Here is a 26518-nt window from a genome sequence, read left to right as displayed (position 1 = left end):
TTGCTTGGCTTATTCTATCAGAATACAAATTCTTTGAATATAAGGACTATATATTTTTATTTATGAATGTCCATAAAAAGCACTATATTATATATTATTTACTATGTGTACACACATATGCATATAATTACATATGAAATACACATACATTCATATAAAAATAAAATATATATAAATTATTTTAATATGTTCTTTGGTGTTAATTCAATGTTATTGATACTGAATAAAACAATAACATTAAAAATTTCTTTCTTTCTGTCTAGTTAGAGTGATCTGATAGCTTTGAAAAGCACAGTATGCTTTCAATCAACAAAATAAAACAGTAAGATATTATTTGCTAAAGGGAGATAACATTTTGAGCTTTTAAAAGTAACATTGTTCCCTAAATGACTACAATTCCAAATAGTTTTAACTGCTTAAAACATTTAAATTCCTGGGACAAAATTTGGCCTAGTGGAGAGATACATAGCCATCAGTTTTCCCCTAGAATTCTTCATAAACATATCATACATTCTCCCTAGTGAACTGACATTTTGAGCCAACATAAATCATGTTCTTACCCATTAATTGTGGGGTCACAACCCCAAACATGTTAATAAGTGAGTTATATGAAGCAATTCTGCACAATAATACAAAATCATCTGTGGAATTCTCAGAAATTTTTTACTAAAATTAGCAGTATGATTCAAATATATATTGTTTCACAAATCCAAAATATATAAGGGATATCAAGCAGAGTCAGATGGATGGAAAAAATTATACATATATAAGAACTAAGCACTGGTAACTCCCCAAACCTCCCTGAAGAAAAACCATATCTAAATATTAGAGATGATAGTCATTTCATTTTGATAAGTCAGTCTGGGGCCCTAGTAATTCAAAGGTAACTGTAGACTTTTAAATAGGCTAGAATTTACTTTGAGACTTTAACATTCAAAAAAGGATTCTATACTGCCCCAAAAAAGCATTTTTCTGACCTCTATTACATTAGCCAATCTAATATGATATGATATATGAACTCTTTGAACTACTGTCCTACTAAGTCCTGAGGTCATTTTTAAATGTACTAGTATGACCATTAAGGGATAAATTTTTAAAAAATTATGTTTAAATCCAAAACAGCAAAAAGGCACTCAAAGTAGCTTACAGAAGCAGAGAAGAGAGTTACAGAGAATCAGAATAATATCTGGGTGAATTCAGCGTAAAATGTTAGAGTAAAATGTTAGACAGCTACAGTAAATGTAGCCAGTACAAAGAAAAGGGGGCTAAACTACTTGAATACTTATGTATGTGCCTGATGTAATGTCTTGTCATTTTATGCAGCAATTTTAGGAGAGAGGAAGGGCTTTACAAATATAAATACAGAAGCAATGTAAATATCTGGGATCATTTTGTTAACCATACATAACAGACATTTTCCTCCAGTAATTTCATTGACACTAATCATATCTATATATTTTTACACAAAAGTTTCTACATTTGCACAATTTCTAGTATATTTTTAATTCCTTAACTATATTTGGGAACATTCCAGACAACAAGATTCTGAGGAATTGCGGAATTTATCAGACTGACGTGTCAACATATATGAATATAAAACCAAACGATGTTTTTATTCAGCAAGTATGTCATAAACCAAATTTTCTGGTTTATGATGCCAGGCAGACAAAGTCAATTAAAGTAAGTATAACTGTAAAAAAAAAATAAACTCAGAAACTTTAACTCTATGATTCAGTTAACAGGGAAATTTTTCTAAAAGCTCGATTTACCTTATCTTACAGGTCTCAAGATTCTGATTCTATATATTTTATACTTCCTCCATAGAGCTTAATGTAGAGTCAATGGGCATACCCAGATAAGTATAGTTAAATACTGACTTGCAAATTAACAGAAATAATCAAGATAACAGAGGCTATTATTTTATTCCACTTAGCCAAGAGAAAATAATGCTTCCATTTTGCGTCCTGTTTGTTATTGTTACTTTGTTTTGTTTTTTATTTTAAAATACTGATAACAGGTCAAAAGATTCACTTATCTTAGCATAACGTTTCTAACCAATCATAATTAGAGTATTAAAAACTAAAACAGATGTAACAGTAAAATCAAAGAAGACAGGACCACCAGGGTTTGAGCCATACTCTTTCACTCATTAGCTGAGTGATCCTGAGAAATTTACTTAACTATTTTAAACCAGTTTCCTTATTTCTCGCATGCATAAAATAATAATGCTATCTACTTCTCAGAGTTGTTGCTAGAGAGTAAAGAATAAAATGGATCTGAATATAGTTTTGTAAAACTGGAAAGCAATATATGAATTCATTGGGTTACCAGTGAGTAATAATTTTGCTTGAGAGACAATCTGTTCAACACATAGTGTAATCAATATGCTTCTTTATATTCATATATCTTAATTAAAATATTTTAAATTAAATAAACATTCAAATAAATTATTTAACTGCCAATCTCCTCCCCATCCCGCTTTTTTTTTTTTTTTTTTTGAGGCAGGGTCTTACTTAATAAACTTTAACAGAACTTGGAGGTAAGAATAGTTAATATATTCTACAACCAAGAGGGATGAGTTAATTTTTAAAATCTGTTTTTTCTCATACTCTTTAATCTTGCTTTTCTTATTTTGTTCATTTGATGCAAACACAATAATAGTGTAATACATGCTTTCTCAGTAGTGAAAAATAAATTACCATTTTGCTTTTTCTATTCTCATTACCTAAATGAGGCTTTAGACAGAATCAAATATAGTTGCAATACTGAACAAACACAACAATTAAAGGAAATATACTCGCAACAAACCATACCTAGTTATAAGAACTGCATTATCGTGGTGGGCAATCCCATTTTCTGGAATGGTGTTTCCATCACTTTGGTGGGAGAGAATGGATTTCTGCCATTTACAGAAGCTATCGAGGGACTTGTCTGCATGGTGGTTTATCTCCAAGTTTGGCTGCAATACAACATGCATACCAGAAATGTTCCAAACAAATTACTAAGGTCAGTTGTTAAAATTTTTGAAGACTAAAGTGGGACTATAATTAGAAGCAGTGGTTTCTAGGAATAATCTCTTGCCAATTTTTATCTCTGTAATATCTGACCTAAAGTTCATTTAGTGTATTATTGAACAGACATTATTTCCAGTTCCAGCTTTAATGATAATGTGAACATATGTGAGATTATTAGCATATAAAACCAATGAAAACCATTATTATAAGGTATGCCATGCAAATGCCCATCCTTATACCAAAACATGTAGCTAATGTACATATACGTAGCTTTAACATGACAAAAGAAGCATATTCTTGTAAAGTATTTAAAATTTGCTCAGAATATTAAATGTCTAGAGCTAAAAATTATATTCAACAAGAACTTTCTAAGAGGAGCAATAATAAAACATATTTTTAGTAATAAATATCTCTATAGCCTATTAAGAATTTAGTTTTATAAACTAACTCGTTCTTACCTGATCTTCTGTGAGAACAATTAAGCGGGCCACTATGATATTCACAACGTTTCCTAGGCTGGAATCACGGTAAAGTTTGGCAACCTGACCTCCAGAAAATAAGAAAAGACACAAAGTCAGACAAAAATCATAGGGTGATAGTTTGATATTTTTTAAAAAGTGGTGAAATAATTTTTTATGAATTTAACCATTGTGTACATTAAAAGGTATTCTTTTACCCCACATCACTTAGCACTCTACCCTCAATGTGCCTTGGTAAAAAGTTTTTATACAAATCTACCTCAAGAAATATTTTCTCCTAGACATGAACTACAACATAGAAATTAGACGGTGAGCTGATACTTCAAGTTAAAGAAAACTTGTTAAACAAGATTTAACAATCCATTAAAAAGTTATATTATTTGAAAATAAACAATATGGTCACCTTTAAATTAATATTCTATGGAACTGAAACATTAATAGACCAATTTTTTAATCATTTTAGATAGGTGAATTTTTATTATTTCACAGTAAAAATTTATGACCTTTGTCAAAAACACAACAAACTACTCAGTATAATATGTAGAGGGATCAAACTTACAATATTCATTACACTCAAAATGTAATGTTCAATGTCTTTGCGGCCATGGTAGCCCACCATCATTTTGTCTGCCACAACCAATGTCTCCACAAACCGTTCAATGCTCACTGATCTCTTCTGTCTGTGGTGGATATGTGTTTCATTAATTGTTAGTGAAGAAGGAAAAGTAGATGTGTCATTCAGCCACCAAGGTTTGCCACTTCTTGTGAGGTCTACGATAAAAACAATTAACCAATTCATATAAGTTCACTAATTGAACATTTATTTTAGATATTTCATGTAAATATATGTCTCAAATTCTCTAATGTATTAAGATTTTTCAAAGTAAAGGAAAGGGATGAAAAAACACAGTAATGAGGAAAACTCTTTTTTAAATTTTCAAAACAATCATGTTATCTGAAAAAAATTAACCACTAACGACATTCAACTGCTCATGAAAAAAAATAAATCTAAGATTATTACTTAATGAAAAAGAATTTTCAGGGCCAGACATGGTGGCTCATCCTTAATCCCAGCACTTCGGGAGACTGAGGTGGGAGGATTACTTAAGGCCAGGAGTTTGAGGCCAGAAGTCTGAGACTAGCCTGGGCAACAGCGAGAACCTGTCTCCACAAGAAATAAAAAATTAACCAGGCATGGTGGTGTGCACTGGAGGTAAGAATGTTGCTTGAGCTCAGGAATTCGAGGTTACGGTGAGCTATGATTGTGCCAATGCACTCCAGCTTGGGTAAGAGAGCAAGATCCTGCCTCTAAAAAAAAAAAAAAAAGAATAAAATTTTCAAATAAGCATTTCATATTATTCCAGTGAGTAATTATATCACAATACATTTAAATTTAGAATATATATTTTAGAGAATCATTTAAAATTGTTTAAAAAGGAACTAGGGCACAAACTTTTGAAACACCCTAAGATAGCTCTCATGGAGAACACTGATGTTGCAAAAATCTGTTCCAAAGATGCTTTGGAGCATTTATTTTAAGGTAAGATGCTTTTATTAAGCTATCTTTTTTTTTTTTTTTTTTTTTTTTTGAGACAGAGTCTCACTCTGTTGCCCGGGCTAGAGTGAGTGCCGTGGCGTCAGCCTAGCTCACAGCAACCTCAAACTCCTGGGCTCAAGCGATCCTCCTGCCTCAGCCTCCCGAGTAGCTGGGACTACAGGCATGTGCCACCATGCCCGGCTAATTTTTTCTATATATTTTTAGTTGTCCAATTAATTTCTTTGTATTTTTAGTAGAGACGGGGTCTCGCTCTTGCTCAGGCTGGTTTCGAACTCCTGAGCTCAAACAATCCACCCGCCTCGGCCTCCCAGAGAGCTAGGATCACAGGCGTGAGCCACCGCGCCCGGCCTATTAAGCTATCTTAATTGGAACCAATGCTATTGCTTGAGAAATCTCAATTCTAAAAGGCAATGAATGACTTTTTTGACTTAGTTTTGCAGTCTACAAATATTTATACTGACAGAGTATTCAATATATTCCTTTTCCAAAGTCTAGAGGTAAGGAGCATTCAAATGAGAGTTGAAAAGATCATAGTTTCAGCACAATTTGCTTTCAGCCACATTTAGTGTAGACTGCAGTGCATACTTTGTTTTGAGACATTTGGTGCTTCAGTACGAAAAATCCTTTAATAGTACTATGGCATTTGTAAACACTCGCCTCATTTATATTCATCTTCATTCATCTACATAAACTTGAGCAGGTAGAGGTCCTCTGCATACCTCACTTCCATATTCTTACACTGAACAAAAAGATCTTTCTTATCTGTACTTATTGAGAAATTTAGTGGGAAAAATTGGATTAATATACACATATACTTGACAGAAAGAGGCACTATTCTCATTTTCCTAACTTCTTTAGCTTTTCTCTTTTAAAAACTGCATTGGGAGGTGCTATGGTTTAAACGTCCCCACTAAGACACATGCTGAAACTTCATGGCCATTGTAACAGTATTAAGAGGTGGGGCCTTTAAAAGGTGTTTAGGACGTGAGGGCTCCATTCTCATGAAGGAACTAATGCTGTTATTATGGGACTGGGTTAGTTATCTTGGGAGTAGGTTCCTGATAAAAATGATGAGTTCAGTCTGATTTCCTCTCTCTGTCATGTGCACTAGCTTCCCAGTCTTGCTTTCCACTATGGGATGACCCTCACCAGATGCCAGTGCCATGCTCTTGGACTTCTCAGCCTTCAGAATTGAGAACCAAATAAACCTGCATTGTTTTTAAATTACCCAGTTTCAGGTATTCTGTAATAGCAGCAGAAAATGAATCAAGACAGTAGGATGGATAAATTTTAAGAAATAAGATGTGGAAATGATCATGACAAGTATTAGTTAAATATTTTTGAAACTCACATAAGTTCAATAAGCATCTTTATTCCTTAAGGTAAAGAGAAGCAGAGACATAACACTTTTTATTTCAACAGTATATTCCCAAGGCAGCCAGTAAGTGTTTCTTTATGTCCAATTGTGGCAGACAGACTCTTAAGGTAGCCCCCATGACCTCTGTCTCCTGACAGTCACAATCTTTTGTGATACCCTCTTTTTGAGTACAGGTAGGACCTGTGATTTGCTTCTAACTAATAAAATATATCAAAGATGATGAGATGCATGTGACTTTGAGTATATGAGTACATGATTATGTTACATAATATTGTAGCACTTGTCTTATTAGAGTCTCTCTCTTGCTGGCCTGGAGAAAGAAAGTAACCAGGTTGGTGACCCCTATCCTTGGTTCTAACCAATAGAATACACCAAAGATGAGGAGATGCATGTGATTTTGAGTATATGAGTACATGATTATGTTACATAATACTGTAGCACTTGTCTAACTTAGAGAAAGAAAGTAACCATGTTGGTGAACCCCATATAAGCTAGGAACTGTAGGTGGCCTCTGGCAGATAAGAATCTAAAAACTAAAGCTAACTACAACTACAAAGAACTGAATGAAGGCTGCCAACAACTATCAGAGTGGGGAAGTGGATTCCAGATGAAAATCCAGCCCTGGCTGAGGTTAAGCAGATGACCCATCCATGCACAGACTCCTGATCCACAGAAACTGTGAAATAATAAAATGTATTACTTAAGGCATTATGTTTGTGGTAATATTATTATGAAACAGCCAAACCTTTTCTGCATCAATATAACTCCAGTTTGTCCTGCTAAGTCCTGTGTAATCATAAAACCATTCACGTATTCAAGTTATGCCTAGTCTTCTCTTTCTCTAGAAGGAAAGCTTAAATGTCTAAGATACAGGATTTAATTTTCATTCTTTCGATCATTTCCACTTCTCTGATCCATTCAATTTCTCCTTATTTTTATTGAAAGTATTATGAAAAATATTAGATATGATTGGGCAATAAATACTTAGCAATGGTTTCTCATTTGGTAAGCATTCAGTATAAGGTAACTATTGTTATCATCATCTTCATCGTCTTAATTTCCAACCTTTTAGCTTTCTTAAAATTGTTAGTTTGCTTGGCTTATTCTATCAGAATACAAATTCTTTGAATATAAGGACTATATATTTTTATTTATGAATGTCCATAAAAAGCACTATATTATATATATATCACATATAATTATATATTCATATTATATACGATGAATAAAATCAAGACAGACAACATCTTCAGTTTCATTTTAAACATTAACATTAATCCAGAATGATTAGCTCATTACAAAACTATATCTGCATTCTATAATTGTCAACTGATTGTTTAATGACCTGTAATTAATATATTTTTTGCTCTAAAATGGAATACAAGATTGACTTTAGTTTCAAAATAAGGATTAGTAGTTCTTCAAATGGTACTTATTAAATATGCTTTGATCAATCAATGTAACTTTGATTAGAGAAAAGATGTTAAAGAAAACATTGTTCCATAAATATATAAAACATAGTAACTTTTTCCCAAAAATCAATATACGGATCTCATCTGAAATAAGATTTTAACTTTTTGATCAATATCAAAATGTTTGAATATATACAGCCATTTGTAATTATTTCATTGATCTGCTTTATTTTTCATTCATAGCACTTATTACTATTGACAGTTGGCCATGTATTTAGTTGTGTGCTTATTTAGTTACTGTCTCTTTTCTTACTAGAATACAAGCTCCATGAGAGCAGGAACCTTTTCTGATTTATTTATGGCTGCATCCCCAGCACCCAGAACAGCTTTGCATATAGGTACTAAATGAATATTTACTTAATAAATGTTTAAGTACATAATACAGGTATAGAAACATAATAATATCCATAATGGACTAGAAGAATATTAAGTTGTCCCTGGGTGTTAGAGTAAGAGTAAGAGTGATTTTCACTTTTGTTTTTTCCAGTATTTTCTAAATTTTCTAAAAAGAGTATTTATTACTTCCATAAAATTTTTTAAAAATCATAGTTTGAATCTAATTAGAATGGGAGAATTCATACCTGAATATAAGATAAATATACCCAGTTTCAAAGGGGTTTTCATATGTTATATTTTGACATAAGATTGAAGTCTTAATAATAGGCTATCTGGAAATGTATGCCTATAAATTCACACCTCTCACTTGACCTATGCTGTTGAAATAATATTATAATTAAGTTCTTAGCCAGATATTTCCCAAATTTACAAACCATAAAATGCTTTTTTCAAATGTCTAGTAACATTTCCCCAGAACTTAGAAAACTACTTTACTATATTCCCACCAAGGGGAAGTTGGTGAAGGAGACAGATTTGACTGAAAACAGGGAGACAAACCTGGAGACAGGAAGACCAATTAGAAAGCCAGTACAGTGATCTGGTCGAGAGGCAATGAGGATCTAAAGTAAATAATAAACAACTAAATATCTCAATCCTCGTTTTTAAGGAATGTATATTTTATATATAGTTGTACATATAGCCCAACTGTTGTTGAATATAAGATAAAATAAACTTATTTCCACAAGTTTAGTTTCATTACTCAATATCAACCTTTTGTTTTTTTCATTATTTACTATGGAATTTTATTTTGTGTTTTAAGTAAATCCACTTGAAGTAGCCTTTTTCTAGTATCAACTATTCTTGAACAACAAGAGTAATTAAAGGCCCGAGAGAGATTACCCAAGAAGAAAAGTATGCAGAATAACAGTCAGTTGAGGAAAGAATTCCAAAGAACAAAGAAGAAAATGAGCCCATGAAGGATATGTAGAAGAAACAGGAGGATGATGCATTTCATTCACTAATTCACAAGGCAACTCATTCCATTTTTTACTAAATCTACTTGTTGCAGAATTCTTCTTTGCATTAAGCTGAAATCTCCCTCTGAAACATTTAGTCCCTGGTTCTAGCTACTGGAACTAAATAAAACAAATCTTTTTTAAAAAAGTTTTTAAATATAATATCTCTTTAAATACTGTCCTAGAAATAGTCATCCTAACAATAATGACAGCTACAGTTTGACTGAGTAAATATGGTATGCTGAGATGAGCATTCAGAGAGTTTGGGTAACTTGTCCAAAGAGACACCAAAGCCCATGTTCTTTCCACTATGCTATGCTATATCCACTATTTCTCTACATTTTCTCATCTCGAGACTAACATCCTCCTCACTCCCTACCTCCAATCTTGCTCTTCTCTATTTCAGTCTCCATACTGCTGCCAGAGTAGTCTTTCTAAAACACAAATCTGGTTATGTTATTCTGTCTACTTAAAACCTTTCAATGGGTTTCCAGTGCATTTAGGATAAACAGACTCTTTAATGTGTTTTACAAGCCCTTCACAATTTGGCCACTTCTTATCTTTCCAGTTTTATCTCTCACAATCACTCCCCCAACCACTATGAACCTCTCTCTATCTCTCCAACCCACATTCTAATATCCAGTTACATGAACTGTTAATTTCTGGAAAATGACATTCTCTCTTTTGGTTCAGGAGCTTTGTAAATGCTGTTTCCTCTATCTGGAACGCTGTAGCTACTGCTCCCTCCACTTTTGCCCAGCTACCTTCACTTTTCCCTCAGGCCTCAGCTTAGAAGTCACTTCATCCCTGAAGCTTTCCCTGACTACTGAAGTCTAGGTTTGTTGTCTCTACTCTGTATTTGTATAGCATCCTGCTAACTCAATGATAATATTATCTTTGAATACTACCTTAAGACTCAAGTCTTACTCAAGTGTCTACATTTCTACTCCTAGCATGAAAGTATCAGGCTAACCAAATAGCACAGAGTAGTATGGAATACCTGTGCATGAAAGCTGTAACTTTCACCTGGCTAAAATAAGGTGGTTATTTTGTTCCCTTCAATCAAAAAAATAAAATAAAATTTTACTCAAACTAATATATAATGATTTCTCAAAGAGCTTCCAAATGGGCATAAAATTATTGGTAAGTGACGTCTTTTAAAAAGACTCCTGATATTGTAATTCTAATTACTCAAATTCCTATTTACTTTTATTATCAACCTTACGACACTTGTCAGAAGGAAAAAAAAGCAGCAATACAATATAATATGCTTTCTAAAAGCTACACACTCACTTACCTGAAACCCCACAATGAGAGTGATCATACAGGTGCCGTTGTTGAAGGGCAGATTTTTTGTAAATAACATGAGGATGTCCCTTTTCATAACTAAAATGCTTGGAATCCTCTGTAGTATTCTTTAAAGGTTCAATAAAATATTCTTCATCTTCTGTAGCAATAACACCATGCTAAAAGAAAAAGAAACAAAGAACTTACTAAGGAGAATCATTTTAAATATTAATCATCATTATTATCAAGAGTCAAAAATAAATTGACACCTCTCCAAAGAGGAGGTTAAAACATATGTTAATAAAAAATGTAGTGAACTATCTGTACTTAGTAAAATATTACATAAATTTCCCTACCCTTTAGAAAGGACATTTAAATACCACTACATGCCATGTATTGTACTAAACATGTCACGTACATGATTTCCTCCCATCTTTCCCACAACTCTGTGAGGTAGCAGAGGCCTTTATGTGAACACTAAAACTTATCTCCTTTCCAAATTGTGCACATAACTTAACTACATCCTCTGTGTTTAGGTATAGCTTTGTGATTGAGTTTTGGCCAATAAAAAATGGGCAGAAGGTTAGACACCACTTTCTGTTGAGCTCCTGAATACCTCCCCAGTAGAATTTTCCACTCTCTTTCTCCACTGCGAACTCAATGGAGAGAACTCCAAAGACCTAGGGGAGGTAGAAGCCAAAAAAGAACGAACCTGTGTCTCTGAGTGACCTCTTACAAAGCTGTCTGATGCAGAACAGACATTGATATAAGGGAGAAATGAACTTCTATTGTGATAAACCACTGACATTTTGAGGTTTATGTTACAGTAATCATTATGTCCTCAATTAAAATACGCTCTATACATCCCCATTTTGCAGATGAAGTAACAGGCTCAGAGGTTAAGAGGTAAGTGAAGGTGCTAGAATTCAATCAAGGCTCTGCTCTTATTCACAGTATTACATCGTCTCATACCTGTTTACTTAGCCAAGTCTTACTCAGCTCAATCATGCCTCCTCTTTAAAACCTATAAGTCAAATGGAGTAGTTTCACCCTCCTCTGAGCTCCAATAGTACTTACTACTGCAGCATTTTCAATTCATTCTACACTGTTACACTGTTTTGTGGCCAGGCACTCTGGCTTATGCCTATAATCGCACACTTTGGGAGACTGAGGTAGGAGAATCGCTTGAGGCCAGAAGTTTAGGACCAGCCTAGGCAACATAGCAAGAGCCCATCTCTACAAAAAATTTTTTAAAAAATTAGCCGGGCATGGTGGCACACATGCCTAAAGTCCCAGCTGCTCAAGAGGCTGAGGCAGGAGGATCACTGGACCCAGGAGTTCGAGGCTGCAGTGAGCTACAATGGGGCCACTGCACTCCAGCCTGAGTGACAGAGCAAGACCGTCTATTAATAAATAAATAAATAAATAAATAAATAAATCCATACTGTTTTGTTACATGTAAAGTGTTGAGGTCTTATTTAAATTTGGAATAACTTTTCAACTGCATGTTTTATCTTCTCAACTAGACTATTTGCTTTCTTAAGGCAAAGGGTTATGTCATATTTCTTAGTATCAGTTATAGCCATAAAGAGTGTCTTGTATGTAATAGGTACAAACAAGTCTGCTGATGAAAAGAAATGAGATGGTAAAAATTATCTACATCAGAAATAAGAACTTCCACCCTTGTCTAGCAGTGTTTTCCTAAGTATAGCACACGTGAGGACTGCTCTTAAGCCAACTAATTTATCCCGTAACACCAGATAAAACATAAACTCTCTGGACGTATTTCCTCAGCTGGAAAAATGAAAGGGTTGTTCTAAATTAGTGGTTTTTAAAACAGCACTCTGGGGAGCCCTAAGGGTTCCATGGAAGTGCCCTCAGGGGATTGCCCCAGACAACAAAGGGAGACCTACATGGCTTGGATTTCTGGGTTTAGGAATCAGCTGTGCTTTTATTAATCTATATATTAAGTTTCCACATAACATTTCATTTAAGAAAAGGGTTTTGCTGCTTTAAAAAGAAAAAAGTTGAAAATCTCTGGTCTAGATAATCTCTAAAGTCCCTTTGAATTCTAAACCTCTATGATTCTGTTTAGGGAAATTCATGTTAAGTACCTCATGCTTGGAAGGAACAATAAGGAATAATCAGAGCTGCTCTAATTTATAGATGAAGTTGGCAGTCACCTACTTGAAATGAGCTGAGGAATGCAAAAAAAAAAAAAAAAAGCAGCAGTTAGTCACTTCACATTATTTTCGCTATTGTTTGCTTTAGTTTAAGGATAATAGCCCCCAAATTAAATGCAAACACTAGCAGAAATAACATAATATGCTATTAACAGAAGAAGTTGGCAGTCACCTACTTGAAATGAGCTGAGTAGAAAAAAAAAAAAAAAAAAAAGCAGCAGTTAGTCACTTCACATTATTTTCGCTATTGTTTGCTTTAGTTTAAGGATAATAGCCCCCAAATTAAATGCAAACACTAGCAGAAATAACATAATATGCTATTAACAGAATCTAACACCTGAGCATGAATTACTTTACCAGGTAGATTAACAATGTACTAGAAAACTGAGCACAGTTCCTACAGAAAGGGGACAAGTGTAAGTTTTGATAAGAGGGAAGTGTAGAAAGCAGAATCTAGGGTACTGCCCAGAAAGGCCACGGCTCTAAAGTCATGCTGGTCTGTGAACAGAAGAAAGTTGAAAAGTACCAGACAAGAAACTTGGGTTGCTGGAGAAAAATGGAGTCAAAAGCCTGGTAAGTAAATAAAATCTCTAAATTTCAATAGAAAGACTCTGGAAGGGCAATCCAGAGATTTTTAAGTGTTAGGTATTCTGTAAAATGTTTACACACATTATCTCATTTAATCTTAATAGCTCTTTGAAGGAAGTACACTATCAGCTCCAATTTGTAGATGAAAAACTGAGATGAAGCAAAGTTAAATAACAAACTCATTTGATTGACTGGACTCTTAACCATTATTCAATAATTCTCTTATCCTCTAAGTGCTGTTTCTGACTTTATTTATTCACTTTGCCAAATATTCTGAGTACCTATCACATGGCAATATCATAGTAGGTGGTAGGAATACAATAGTGAACCAAAATTCCAGCTCTATCATGGTGCTAACATTCTGGTGGGAGGAGTTAGAAAATAATTAATTAATTAATTAGATAAATGATCAATCAGGAAGTGATAAATGTTAAGATCAATTAAAAAAGAAAAAAAAAACAAAAAACAAAAAGCACCAGAAAAGGACAGAGAGTAATCAGAAGTGAGGGTATTACACCGACTATTTTGAATGGTTGGGAACATCCTTTTTAATAAGGTGATATTTAAACAGAAACCTGAACAAACTGAACAAGCCAAATAAATATTTTGGGAAAGAGCAGACCAGATAGTGGGAACAGCAAATGCAAATGCAAAGGCAATGAGGTAGGAATGCGCTTGTATTAACAGTATTTGAGAAACAGCCAGGAGCTATAATCACTGAAGGGAGGAAATGGGAAAATGACTATGAGATGAGAAAGGGGCTAAAAATCAGATGATGGAAGATCTGAGTTTAATGCGAGTCCCAGAAATCTGTGCATGCCTGGCAAGAGCCCTGCTCTTACTTCCCTTAGCATCCTCATTCACCTTTACCCTATCTGCCTCAGGACTAATCTTGTCATGCACCCTCTTTCCCTGCCATATCAATTCCTAAAAGCCCAAGCCTCATCTCCAAAATTCTAATCCCCATATGGTTACATAAGTACATCATGTTTTCTGATACCATCTCCTACCTCTCCCCACCATTTAAAACACTTCTACTGTGCCCTCTCAAAGTCAAGGTCAATCATCAACAAAATCTCCTACAGCTCCAGCTGCGAATATTCACTTCATCTGGCTCTAACAAAAACCTGAATCTCCCTGAATGACACTCCTCCCTATAGTTCTCTGGAAACAGTGGCTGCTTTCTCTACTATATGCCTGCCATTGGACCCAGAGGTTGAGTAAGCATTCTTGCAACTCACTGCCATTTCTAAACAATTCTCTTTCTCCCAAAAAAAAACAAAACAAAACACCAGCTTTGAAAATCATGCCACAATCTTCTCCCCATATCCATATAATCTATTTTTTTCTTTTTCCTTCCAAGTTATTCCCCCTCACTCCTTAAAGATATTAGCTTCTGGATCACTGTCACTCTCTGCATACGATTCCATTGATTTCAACATCTTCTTATATCAATCCCTTTGGAAGTCTAGGAGTGAAACCTATGGACCGCTTCTCAAAATATTTTAAATGCAGAAAAAATATATAGCATTATAAGTAAAACCAATTATAGTGAAATACGGTTATAAAAATATTTTTAAAATATAATAAGACTTTTTGTAATACTTTAAGATCTTCAAGGCCAGGTGCAGTGGCTCATATCTGTAATCCCAGTACTTTGGGAGGCCGAGGTGGGAGGATCACTTGAGCCCAGAGGTTTGAGACCAGCCTGGGCAACAGAGCAAGACCTATCTCTACAAAAAAAACTTTAAAATTAGCTGGGCTTGGTAGTGCGCACCTACAGTCCCAGCTACTCTGGAACTGAGGCAGGAGGATTGCTTAGGCCCAGCAGTTGGAGGTTGCAGTGACCTATGAACATGCCACTAAACTCCATCCAGCCCAGGTGACAGAATGAGACCCCATCTCTTAAAGAAATCTTCAGCGGCTCTAATAACTACCATAATTTCACAATAGTGATGAATAAAAATAATATTTTAAAAACCACTGAAATATCCAAATTGGGTATGTTAAAAATAAATAAACACTCAAAAACTGTAAGATGATATGAAATTATCTGTGGTATCTACGGGGGCCAAAGTCATAGGTACTGCTATTACTATATTGGTTTGTTACCTGTATTTATCATTAAAGGAAATATTAAATTTCAGTTAAGAATTAGTAAAGATAAAGATGTAATATTTTTTCCCATTCTAGTTCACAAACCCCCTGAATTCCATTCATGGATCTAGGTTAAGAACTTCTGGCATATAGAGTCCCTTCAATCCCTGCCTTCTCAATTCCTTGACTTCCCGTCCTTCACATATCTTGTCCTTCACCTTACAACACTCATGGCCACGGTCCAATCCTAGAGTTTGGCATTATCAATATCTGGAACCTTCCATAATCTCGATTTCAAGTATCCCATTCTTCTATCTTTCCAGCACTGTTCCTCTATATCCCAACTCCAAGAGACAGTCTTTTTACCCCCTCCAGGCCCCACAATCCATTGATTCTATCGCCCTTTGACTGTCCTTTACCCGCCTCATGTCCTTACTTCCCAAACCCAGCTTCAATGCCACCTTCAATTCCTTTGCCCCTTTCTCACTTCATTGACTTCAGTTGGCTAAATCATGGCCCTGATTAAATTCAACTTTGCTGGGCCCTGCACCTTTGCAGCTGCATTATAGTCAGAGAAAAATACATCAACATGCTGACTGGTCTCACTTTAAATTCATTATCATTAATTTCAACTGCGCCCTTAATTTAGCTTCAAAGAAATTATACTGTATTTCTCTAGTTCATTCAGTATCCCATTCTCCTGGATTAATAGTTCATGTCCTCTCCTCTCTTTCTAATCCTCTAAAACCTCCTCCTCCTTTACTCCCTTCCAATAGACAACATTGTACAATCTCCTACAAACTCCTAAAACCATAAATACCCACCCACCTTCATCTCATGTCCATATAATCTATTTTTTCCTATTATTATGGATGAATTATCTATTCTAGCTAAGGATAATTATTCCGTTTGTGTAGATGATTCCATCCTTTCTCACCTACCAATGACTTCACTCAAGCAATTTCCCATCTCTACATAATCATTCCCATCTTTATCAAACAAAGCAAAAGTAAAAACACCCAAAACCTCCTCTGCCCCCACATCTGCCTGCAGCTATTGACAACTTCTCACTTTTCCAAAAGTCCTTGAAATAATTGTCTATATATCTTTTCTCTTCTCCCACTCCCTCTTAAACCTACTCCAATCAGGTCCTTTGACTCTCCTCCAAACCCCACTGTGACTTCACCGAAACTGCTTTTGTCAAGGTCTCAAATAACCTCCTCATTGATAAAATTCAATGATCAGTTTTCAGTCCTTATTTTGACTCATCAGCAGCATTTTCCTCTTGAAATACTTCCTTTTCTTGGGTTCTGGGATGTTTGCCTTCAACTTTCTTACTACTTTCTTCTTTGTTTATTCCTCCACCTCTCTCTGACCTCCTTGACATTTTGGAATGCCCAAAGGCTCAGTCCTTAGACCTCTCTTCTCTATTCTATCTGTGCTCCCTTCAAAGCAATTTTATACCATCCCCTGGCTTTAAATGTCATCTACATATTGATGACTCCCAAATGTATAACTCTGTAATTCTTATCTTCCCTCTGACTCCAGACAGGCATATCTAATGTCCTATACAACATCTCAAGTTTAATATGTCCAACTGAACTCATGATATACACCCCCCCAACCCTACTTCTCCAACAGATTTTCCATCTTAGTTAATTCCTGAGTCTTCCTCATTTCAGTTGATACCTGCCAGATTCTGCTACTTACTCAGGGCTCAAGCTTAGAATTATCACTGATTTTATATCTTGTCCTCTATAACAGAGGTCCCCAACCTTTTTGGCAGCAGGAACCAGTTTCACTGAAGACAATTTTTCCATGGACTGGGATGAAGAGAGGCGGGGATGGTTTCAGGATGATTCAAGCGTATTACATTTACTGTGCAGTCAAACATCTCCGCTAATGATAATCTGTATTTGCAGCCTCTCTCCAGCCCTAGTATCACTGCCTCAGCTCCACCTCAGATCATTAGGCACTAGATTCTCATAAGGATAGGGCAACCTAGATCTCTTGCACGCATAGTTTACAGTAGAGTTCGCAATCCTATGAGAATCTAACGCCCCTGTTGATCTGACAGGAGGTGGAGCTTATGCAGTGATGCGGGAGCAGCTGTAAATACAGATGAAGCTTCCCTTTTTCAGCCTCCTGCTGTGCGGCCCATGTCCTAATAGGCCACAGACAGGTACCTGTCTGGTCTGTGGCCCAGGGGTTTGGGACCGCAGCTCTGTAACATTACATCTGCCCCCAGTTCCCTTCTGACCTCAACTTCCATTACGCTTCCTCTTTTACTTGGCTGTAGCCATAGTGGCCTCCTTGCTGTTCCTCAAATACTCTTAGATCGTATCTTTATACTTGGAAATTTCTACCTGAAAATCTTAGCCCTCAGATGCCAGCATTTCCTTTCTCCTTTCCCTTAAAGTCTTTGCTCAATATTTTTTCCTCCTTAGCACTTATCACTATCCAACATACTATGATTTTTACTTGTTTATCTTACTGTGTGTCTACTCCACTAGAATACAAGCTATATGATAACAGGGATTTTTGTTTTGTTTTCTGTTTTGCTCCTAGCACCTACAACAGTAATGGAAATTACTTACAAGTATTTAGTGAAAGAAAAAATGAATAAATAAATAATGGAAAAGGAAGAAAGGCAGCTGCAGACATAAATAAATAAAGAGAAAGTTTCACGGGGTCACTAGGCTTTTAGGTAGCTTATATGGTCTTTGGTATCTTCAGAGGGATTGAAGAAAACCATTTTTCATGAAATAAGAACAGAATGTAAGGAAAGCTTTAAAAAGAAAGAACTCTTGAAAATTATTAATAAAAACATGACTGCTATAATTTTTAAATCAATTGAAGAAAAAGAAGGCAAAATGGGGAAAATCTCATAGAACTTAGAACAAAATAGAAAATAATGGAAAAAGAAAAAAAGATATGAGAAGCAGAGAACCAATTCCAGAAAGAGAAAGCATGTGAAAGAAAAAAAATAAGGAGATAAAATTATTAAGGAAATAATTTTTTAAATTTCTCTAAGCTTAAAAAAGGTCCTTAAATTAAAAGCACCCATGAAAAACCAAGCAGGGAGAAAAAGAGAGAGAGAAAGAAAGAAGGAAGGGAGGGAAGGAGGGAAGGAGGGGGAGAGACAGAGAGAGAGAGAAAGAAAGAAAAAGGAAAGAAAGGGGAAAAAAATTCCACAGGAGAAACTTATGCAGGCAATAAAGGAAATAAGAAATTAAAAGAAAAACAAAGCAGGGAGAAGGGAAGAATACCCATACCTAGCCACATTATAAAATTCCTGAAACAAGAAGGATAAAGAGAAGAACATACTTTCATTGAGGAAAAAATTTTTTTAATTAAAAATTTTTTAAATAATAAAAGGACAAAAATCAGACTAACAGCAGACTTCTACTTGCCACTTAAAATGAATCAATCATAATTGTTTAGAATTTTAAATCTTTTTCCTTTTTTAAAGATACAAAACCATATAGGTAAATTTGATGCCACATGTATTCCCTTTCTCAATTCCACCATCGATGGTTCTTAAAGAAAATTATTTTTGAACCTAGAATTCCACATTCAGCTAAATTATTAGCCATACACGAAGGCAACATAAAGTCACTTTCAAATAGGCAAAGACTCAGAAATTTTACTTTCCAGGCACCTATGTGAGGTAATTATTTGAAGATGTTCTCCAACAAAATCAGGATGTAAACTCAGAAAGAGGAAGATGTGAAACTAAATAAGGAAAGAAGAAATCCCAAAATGAGAGGTGCGTAGTAGCTTAAGAAATTAATTAGTTGGTAAGTTCCATGCAAAATGCCTCCAAAAAAGAATGGACTATATTCAAAGCAATAGATATGAGGACTAAGGATCTGGGTAATATTGGTCATTTAATAAAGAAATAATATATTTTTTCAATAAGAAAAAATAAAATTAATTAGAAACTCCACAAAAAAAACCCTGGATAAAAACACCATGGTCCAACTATAAAGCAAACTAAAATGTGACATTATTTGGAACTGGTAGGCTATAATGTTAGGAACTTTGTCCCTTCAATGGTGCAAGGGTTGTAACATTGAAACTATGGGTGAGGAAATATGATTAGAAAATACTTATGATCTCTGCATTGAAAACTAACTTATATAGAACAACTAAAAACAGAATTAATTAAAAATAGTAGCCTTTGAAAAGTGGGATTTTTAAAAAACTTGTTTACATACTCCATTTGATTAAAAGTGTAACATGATACAAATTAAGAATGATGGTAACAGTTACTAAAACTGGTGTGTAAAAATGTGATAAGGAACAGGGTATTTACACAGTCTCAAAATATCTGCTCACAAATTCCTTATTAATTGCCAAGGGAAAAATAGTAACTTCAGTGGACAAACCTGGCAGATCACATCTTACCAAGTAATCAAACTTAAGTTATTAATAACATGGACCATATAGTTTCAGTAAGAAACAAAGTAAAACAGAAAGGTATTAACATATTAACAGAAGGAAAGAGAAGAGACAGTCTCAACGAGGATGAAAAATAGATGGGTAATACTCTGCTATCTCCTTCATTTTCAACCTTATTCTCATTTTTGACTCATCAAACAGCATGTTTCACAATTTCATCAACAGTCACCTATGTTAATGACCCTCAAGTTACTTGTTTCCATAATTGAATTTTTTCTAAATTTCACAGCTATATTTCCCAAATGCCACTAGGCATTTCTAATCTTTATTTCTTTGATTCTTCACACTTACTATATCATCTTCCTCTCCAATCCAACACTCCTCTGGCATTCCTTCTCAACAAGGAACATTCATACACACCTTCATCCAAATGAGAAATCTCAGCCATCTTCAATTATTACACTTTTTCTCCTCGTCCAACACCCAGCTCAATTCTATTTCAGTTTTTAAAAATATTATTAAATACCAACTATTTACTACCTGTCTTGTTATATGCCAGTGAAGAAAAGATTAATAGGACACAAATCCTCCAAATTTTCTCACCAAAGTGTGGTTCATTTCATTCTATCTTCTCCATTCCCAATGCCATAGTCTTTGTATAGGCCCTCATTGTCTCCTACATGTTCTAACTCATCTTCGTATCTACAATCACCCCTCTTCCCTCATGTCCTACAGTGGAATTTGTTTTGTTTTGTTTTTTTTAAATATCAAATTTCCTCATTTTATCACCCTGTTAAAACTAGCAATGTCATAATTAATGTTAATGCCAAATGTAAAGGTTAGGAAAAGTCAACAACTAGGAAAAGTATTAGTAAATGGCTAGGAAAAGTTATTTTTCTATGACAATTAACAGCATGTCATTTTAACATACGAGAAATTTTAGAACACATTTATTTTGGATAATTTTATTCAAAAAGGTAAATCTGCTTTTTATGTAAAGTCCTAACACTGCTTACAGAGAAACTAACAATAAATGTACTCAATATGTCTATCTATAGGAATTAAACCTAAACCTTAAAATCTAATTATTTTGGCTCATTTTAATTAACAGTTACGGAAAATGGACAATCTGGGCAAATTCTTACACACACCTATAAGTGAAAATTTTTCCTCATTGTGTAGTTCTTGATAGCTCCTTCCAATTTAAAACTTATTTAAACCCAACTCTGGTTATGTAGTTATTTTATATTGAAGTATAAATAAGAATATAGGCATATTGCAATAAGGAAGAAAAACATTTTCTGAAAATATGCCTTGGACATTAAAATATTTGTGCCCTTTTATCCAGATAAAGGTGTTTTTTTTGAGACAGAGTCTCATTCTGTTGCCTGGGCTAGAGTGCTGTGGCGTCAGCCTAGCTCACAGCAACCTCAATTTCTGGGCTTAAGCGATCCTTCTGCCTCAGCTTCCCAAGTAGCTTGGACTACAGGCATGTGCCACCATGCCCGGCTAACTTTTTCTATATATTTTTAGTTGTCCAGTTAATTTCTTTCTATTTTTAGTAGAGACGGGATCTCACTCTTGCTCAGGCTGGTCTCGAAATCCTGACCTCAAGTGATTCTCCCACCTCGGCCTCCCAGAATTGCTAGGATTACAGGTGTGAGACACCACACCCGGCCCCAGATAAAGCTTTAATGGAATATTTCCATTAGCCTGAACAGAGTAAATGCCGAAGATAAAGTATGGGAATATGCTTTGTTCTGCAATCATTACGTGAAACTTTAAACTGTGTATTTACCATTAGACCAGATTGACTCAATGCCTAACATAGGCCGGGCACGCTGGCTCACACCTGTAATCTTAGCACTCTGGGAGGTCCAGGCAGGAGGATCACTTGAGGTCACAAGTTTGAAACTAGCCTGAGCAAGAGAGAGACCCATCTTTACAAAAAATAGAAAAATTAGCCCGGCATGGTGGCGTGTGCCTATAGTCTCAGCTACTCAGGAGGCTGAGGCAGGAGGTTGAGGCAGGAGGATGGCTTGAGCCCAGGAGTTTGAGATCACAGTGAGCTATGATCACACCATTGCACTCTACCTGGGGCCAACAGAATAAGACCCTGTCTCAAAAAAAAAAAAAAGTGCCTAACATAAACCCTGTACTCCTGAACCCAACTTTCTTTTTTTTTCTTTTTTTTTGAGACAGAGTCTCACCCTGTTTCTGGGCTAGAGTGCTGTGGTGTCAGCCTAGCTCACAGCAACCTCAAACTCCTGGGCTCAAGCGATCCTTCTGCCTCATCCTCCCAAGTAGCTGGGACTATAGGCATGAGCCACCATGCCTGGCTAATTTTTTCTATATATATTTTTAGTCGTCCAGGTAATTTCTTTCTATTTTTTTAGTAGAGACAGGGGTCTCGCTCTTGCTCAGGCTGGTCTCAAACTCCTGACCTCCAGCACTCCTCCCACCTCAGCCTCCCAAGAATGCTAGGATTACAGGCGTGAGCCACTGCACCCAGCCCTGAACCCAAAGTAAAAAAGATTTATCATCAATCTTCATATAAATGTATGGAAAAATTATTTCATTGACATTGGTATAAAAGATTTTGCTTCAAGAACTTGTAGCCATAAGTAGGTCATAAGTAATTTTAAGCTATGTTACCTACCAGAAAAAGGTATTTAGAGAAAGAAATCTAAAGAGAGTATCAGTGTCATGGTTTCCTGCCATAATACACACATATATACAAACACACCTTGAAACTCTTCACAAATGACTGAGTTTTGTTTATTCATAAAAGATACTTATTTGAACAGAAAAACTTAAGTCTAAAAGGAAACCTGAGGTTTCATTCATTTCTCTACTAATAAAGTTTTAAAAGCTGTTCTTTGAAAAGACAATACAAACATTATGAAAAAGATGATCAGAAGCAAAAGCAGCAGAAAGAGCAAAAAAATTGAGACTATTACTTCCTACTTAAACCACCTATATATATTTTTTAATCTGAGGAAAGACATTTACATTGTGAACTTATTTTCCCATCATAAATTTAAAAGTATAACATCTACTTACCAACCCAACACAGTTGCTTAAAGCCACTTTAGTTGTACTACGTTGATCTTGCAAATATCCTGTGTAATGACAGTTGTCTAAAAAATCATGTTTCCACTGGGGTCCATCTTTACCCCAATATTCTACTGTAAAATATTTGGACACAAAATCTGTATTGAGAGTCAAGTTTAGATGAAAATGCTTGCCATAGGCTGAAAGTTTAAAAAATAACTTAGATACTGCCTGCTGTGGATCAATAGGGTCCATACTCCGTCTTCTCCTTGAGTGTTTATCATTTTTCACAGTAAAGCTGAGAAATGCTCCATTTTGATCAACCCTTATTGGAATAGTTAGCTGGTAGTGTTCAAGATAAGTCAGGAATTCCTCTTTGTAATCACAAGGCAGAGAATCCAGAAAAAAAAAACATGAAAGAAAAAAAATTTAACAGAACAAAGAAGAAGCAATATAAACAACTATGTCAGTTAAAACTCTGCATCATTATATGTGAGGTATGTACAAAAAATGTTATATTAAATAAAAATGAAAGAGTAAAAGTTTAAAATCTAAAGATTAAGTTACAATTAGTTTAAAATTACTTGCAAAAGTAATTTTGTTTAAAATTTAATTTTAAAAACATGGATTCTAAGAACTAAAATTCTATAGGAAGTATGAAAATTTTACATTGAAATAAAAAACAATGAAAAGCATACATATGTAAAAGAAAAGAGTTTAGCTCAGATAAAATCTGTTTTTGAAAGCTATCCAAAAGAGAAGCTTTACAGCCTTTTAGAAATTATTATTTTTAAAAAAATCCATCAGCAAGAATGTAAAATGCCGCAGCCACTTTGAAAAACAGTCTGACAGTTACTCAAAACGTTAAACATGGAGTTACCATATGATCCAGAAATTCCACTCTCAGTTATATATATACAACAGAAATGAAAACACACATCCACATAAAAACCTGTATGTGAATGTTCTTAACAGAATTATGAAAAATAGCCAAAAATCGGCCAGGTGCAATGGCTCCTGCCTGTAATCCCAGCATTTTGGGAGGCCGAGGCAGGAGGATTGCTTAAGCCCAGGAGTCCAAGGCTGCAGTGAGCTATGATCATACAACTGCACTCCAGCCTGGGTGACAAAGTGAGACCCTGTCTCTAAAAAAAAAAAAATCTTAAAGGAATCCCCAATTTCCATCAATTCATGAATTGATAAGATGTGGTATATTCACACAATGGAATATTTTGCAATAAAAAGGAATGAAGTACTGATACAAGCTATGACATGAATGAGCCTTCATAACAACTGCCTTCATAATCAAAGTTCGTTATCTAACATATAAAACATTATGCTAAATAAAAGGAGTCAGTCACAAAAGACCACATATGATTTCATTTATATGAAATAACCAGAATAGGCAAATCTCTAGAGAGAAGTTCAGAGGTTTAGAGGTTACCTACAGGTGGGAGTGAGAGAGAGTTTAGAGGGAATTTCGGAGTGACTACTAATGGAGACAGGGTTTCTTTTTGGAGTGATGAAAACGTTCCAAAATTGATTATGGTGATGGTTATACAACACTGAAAATACTAAAAACCACTGAATTATATACTTTAATGGTATGTGTATATCTCGAAAAAACTGTTAAAAATATAAGATTGACTAAAAATTCAAACAACTATTACACATATTTTCCTCACTTATAGGTACTATTACCCATCTACTTTCTTAGCCATACCTTCCTTTAGCTAGGTTTACCACTAAGGGAAACCAAATCTCTGCCTATTGCCTCACTGTCTGTCCATGGAGTTTACCCACAAATATAAACTCCCATGAAACCACAACCTAATGGAAATAAATTGAAAGACATTATTTATTTCACTTCTTATAAATAAGAGTTAATACTAAATGTCATGGCTTCACTGATCTACTTTGAGAGCCACACTTTTGCACGTGGACTTCTAGACATATACATCAATCTTGGTCTTGAAAATCTGGCTCATCAGCACCAAAAAAAAAAAAAAATGTGTTACTGTGCATTCATGGGAGCAAAATCCAAAAGGTATGCCTTTTAATAACTGCATGAGGATTAAACTGGTCCATGGAAAACAAAATGACATTTACTCCTGGGACCTTCTTTGTTAAGATCATTTCTATGATATAAAGTTCAATTCTATAGATTAAAAGTATAAGAATTAGAATTTGAAAAGTTGAATTTCTTACAATTCTCACTCTTTTACATGGTCTTGTGTTTAAACCCTAGCAATGAATGAGCCTATTAAAGTTTAGTATTCAGAAGAAGAAGAGGGCCTGGGGTCTATCATTTTCCAAGAAAGACTAGCTAACTTTAAAATCCACTGATGTTAAATACTAGTAGGACATGTTAAACAGACTCTTAGAGCCTTTAACATTTATGAAACCAGCACTGAATTGACACAGTAGGCCTCCATTCCTATCACTACATATTCCAAAGAAAGCGTTCACACTAACTACTCAGAATCTTTTCTTGTCCAATTAATAGCAATATTTCTTGTCAGTTTCAAAAGCAGAAATCCTACCTTGAGAACTGTATGAAAGCCTGTGGTCACTATGAAATTCCGATGAAGCCATGATGAGGCTCAATATCCAGGTCAACGTCTTCCACAAAATTTCCATAATTTAGAAAACTGGATGAATTTTTGGAGGGCTACCTATGTGCTATAGAGTCAATACCATACCAAAATTGAAGCATAACAATTTTATTTCTTTAAAACTTCTTGCAAATTAGCTATTGGATGTTTCACTGTTTAACAGGAACTTTTTTGCAATATCCTGTACTTTCTTCTATATCTGGATTCATTTTCTCAATCCAAAATGAAAAAATAATGATGGAAAAAATTTTCATAAGCAAAGCATTAGACTAATTAGTTATTATAGTATGGCCATTTTTAACCTAGAAAAACAAAAACAAATTTAAGTTAACTGAAAAATATCCTAAATGGACAGATCTACTATTTATCACTGAATGCTTGCCAAAAGACACAACTACAAAATAACTTAATATAGTTCAGTTAGACCATTGTTGTTCTTTATAATCTAAATACAGACTTAAAAGATGTTAGCAGCATAATGTCAGAGCTACTTAATAATCAAAGAAGGAATCTGCAGTGAAATCATAATTCTTTTAAATTTTTAAGAGAACTCATTTTTGTCTGTATCAAACTTCTAAAATACCAAAACATATTTATTATTACACTTGACTTTATCTGGAAATCTTATATGACTTATAAAGCAACTCATATGAGGTAACTTCAATTTCCTAGAATGTAACTGAAAAGAAAAGAAATTTTTAAAACCTCATTTCAGGTATCATAACAGATTTCAAGTCCTATCTCATGTACTTTACTTTCAGCTAACAACCTCACCAGGAGTCTGTGTCTTCATACTTTATACAGAACAATAGCAAAGTGGCTACCTGATTTTCCAGCACACAGAAGATTAGAAGAAAATAACTAAGGAACTAAAAAGTAGCCAATAATATAGCAGAACAGTGACAAAAAAAAACAATTTGTAGTTTTAGAACCCCAAAGTAATATAATTTGGGGTAGAGGCAAACGGTTCTTACACAGTTTAATAGTTCCTATTGTACGTATTAACTGTGTCACAGCTCAATATCTGACATTCACAC

At 34.7% G+C, this 26518-nt stretch overlaps 1 protein-coding gene across 1 annotated transcript in view; it reads right to left on the bottom strand.

Moving 5' to 3' along the window:
* The window catches only part of ADAMTS6 (ADAM metallopeptidase with thrombospondin type 1 motif, 6), a 302363-nt gene extending 276857 nt beyond the window's left edge, over positions 1-25506 (bottom strand). The window contains exons 1-6 of the mRNA XM_012664545.1: positions 25410-25506; positions 22876-23240; positions 10551-10719; positions 4053-4264; positions 3473-3556; positions 2814-2959 (exon numbers count right to left, since the gene is read on the bottom strand). Of these exons, the coding sequence (XP_012519999.1) occupies positions 2814-2959; positions 3473-3556; positions 4053-4264; positions 10551-10719; positions 22876-23240; positions 25410-25506 (1073 nt within the window). The remainder of the gene's footprint in view (positions 1-2813; positions 2960-3472; positions 3557-4052; positions 4265-10550; positions 10720-22875; positions 23241-25409) is intronic.
* Between the last annotated feature and the right edge of the window lie 1012 nt (positions 25507-26518).

This window comes from Propithecus coquereli, unplaced genomic scaffold, assembly GCF_000956105.1.
Source record: "Propithecus coquereli isolate 6110/MARCELLA unplaced genomic scaffold, Pcoq_1.0 Scaffold9, whole genome shotgun sequence".
NCBI lineage: Eukaryota > Metazoa > Chordata > Mammalia > Primates > Indriidae > Propithecus > Propithecus coquereli.
This window is presented reverse-complemented; position numbering and strand designations above follow the sequence as displayed.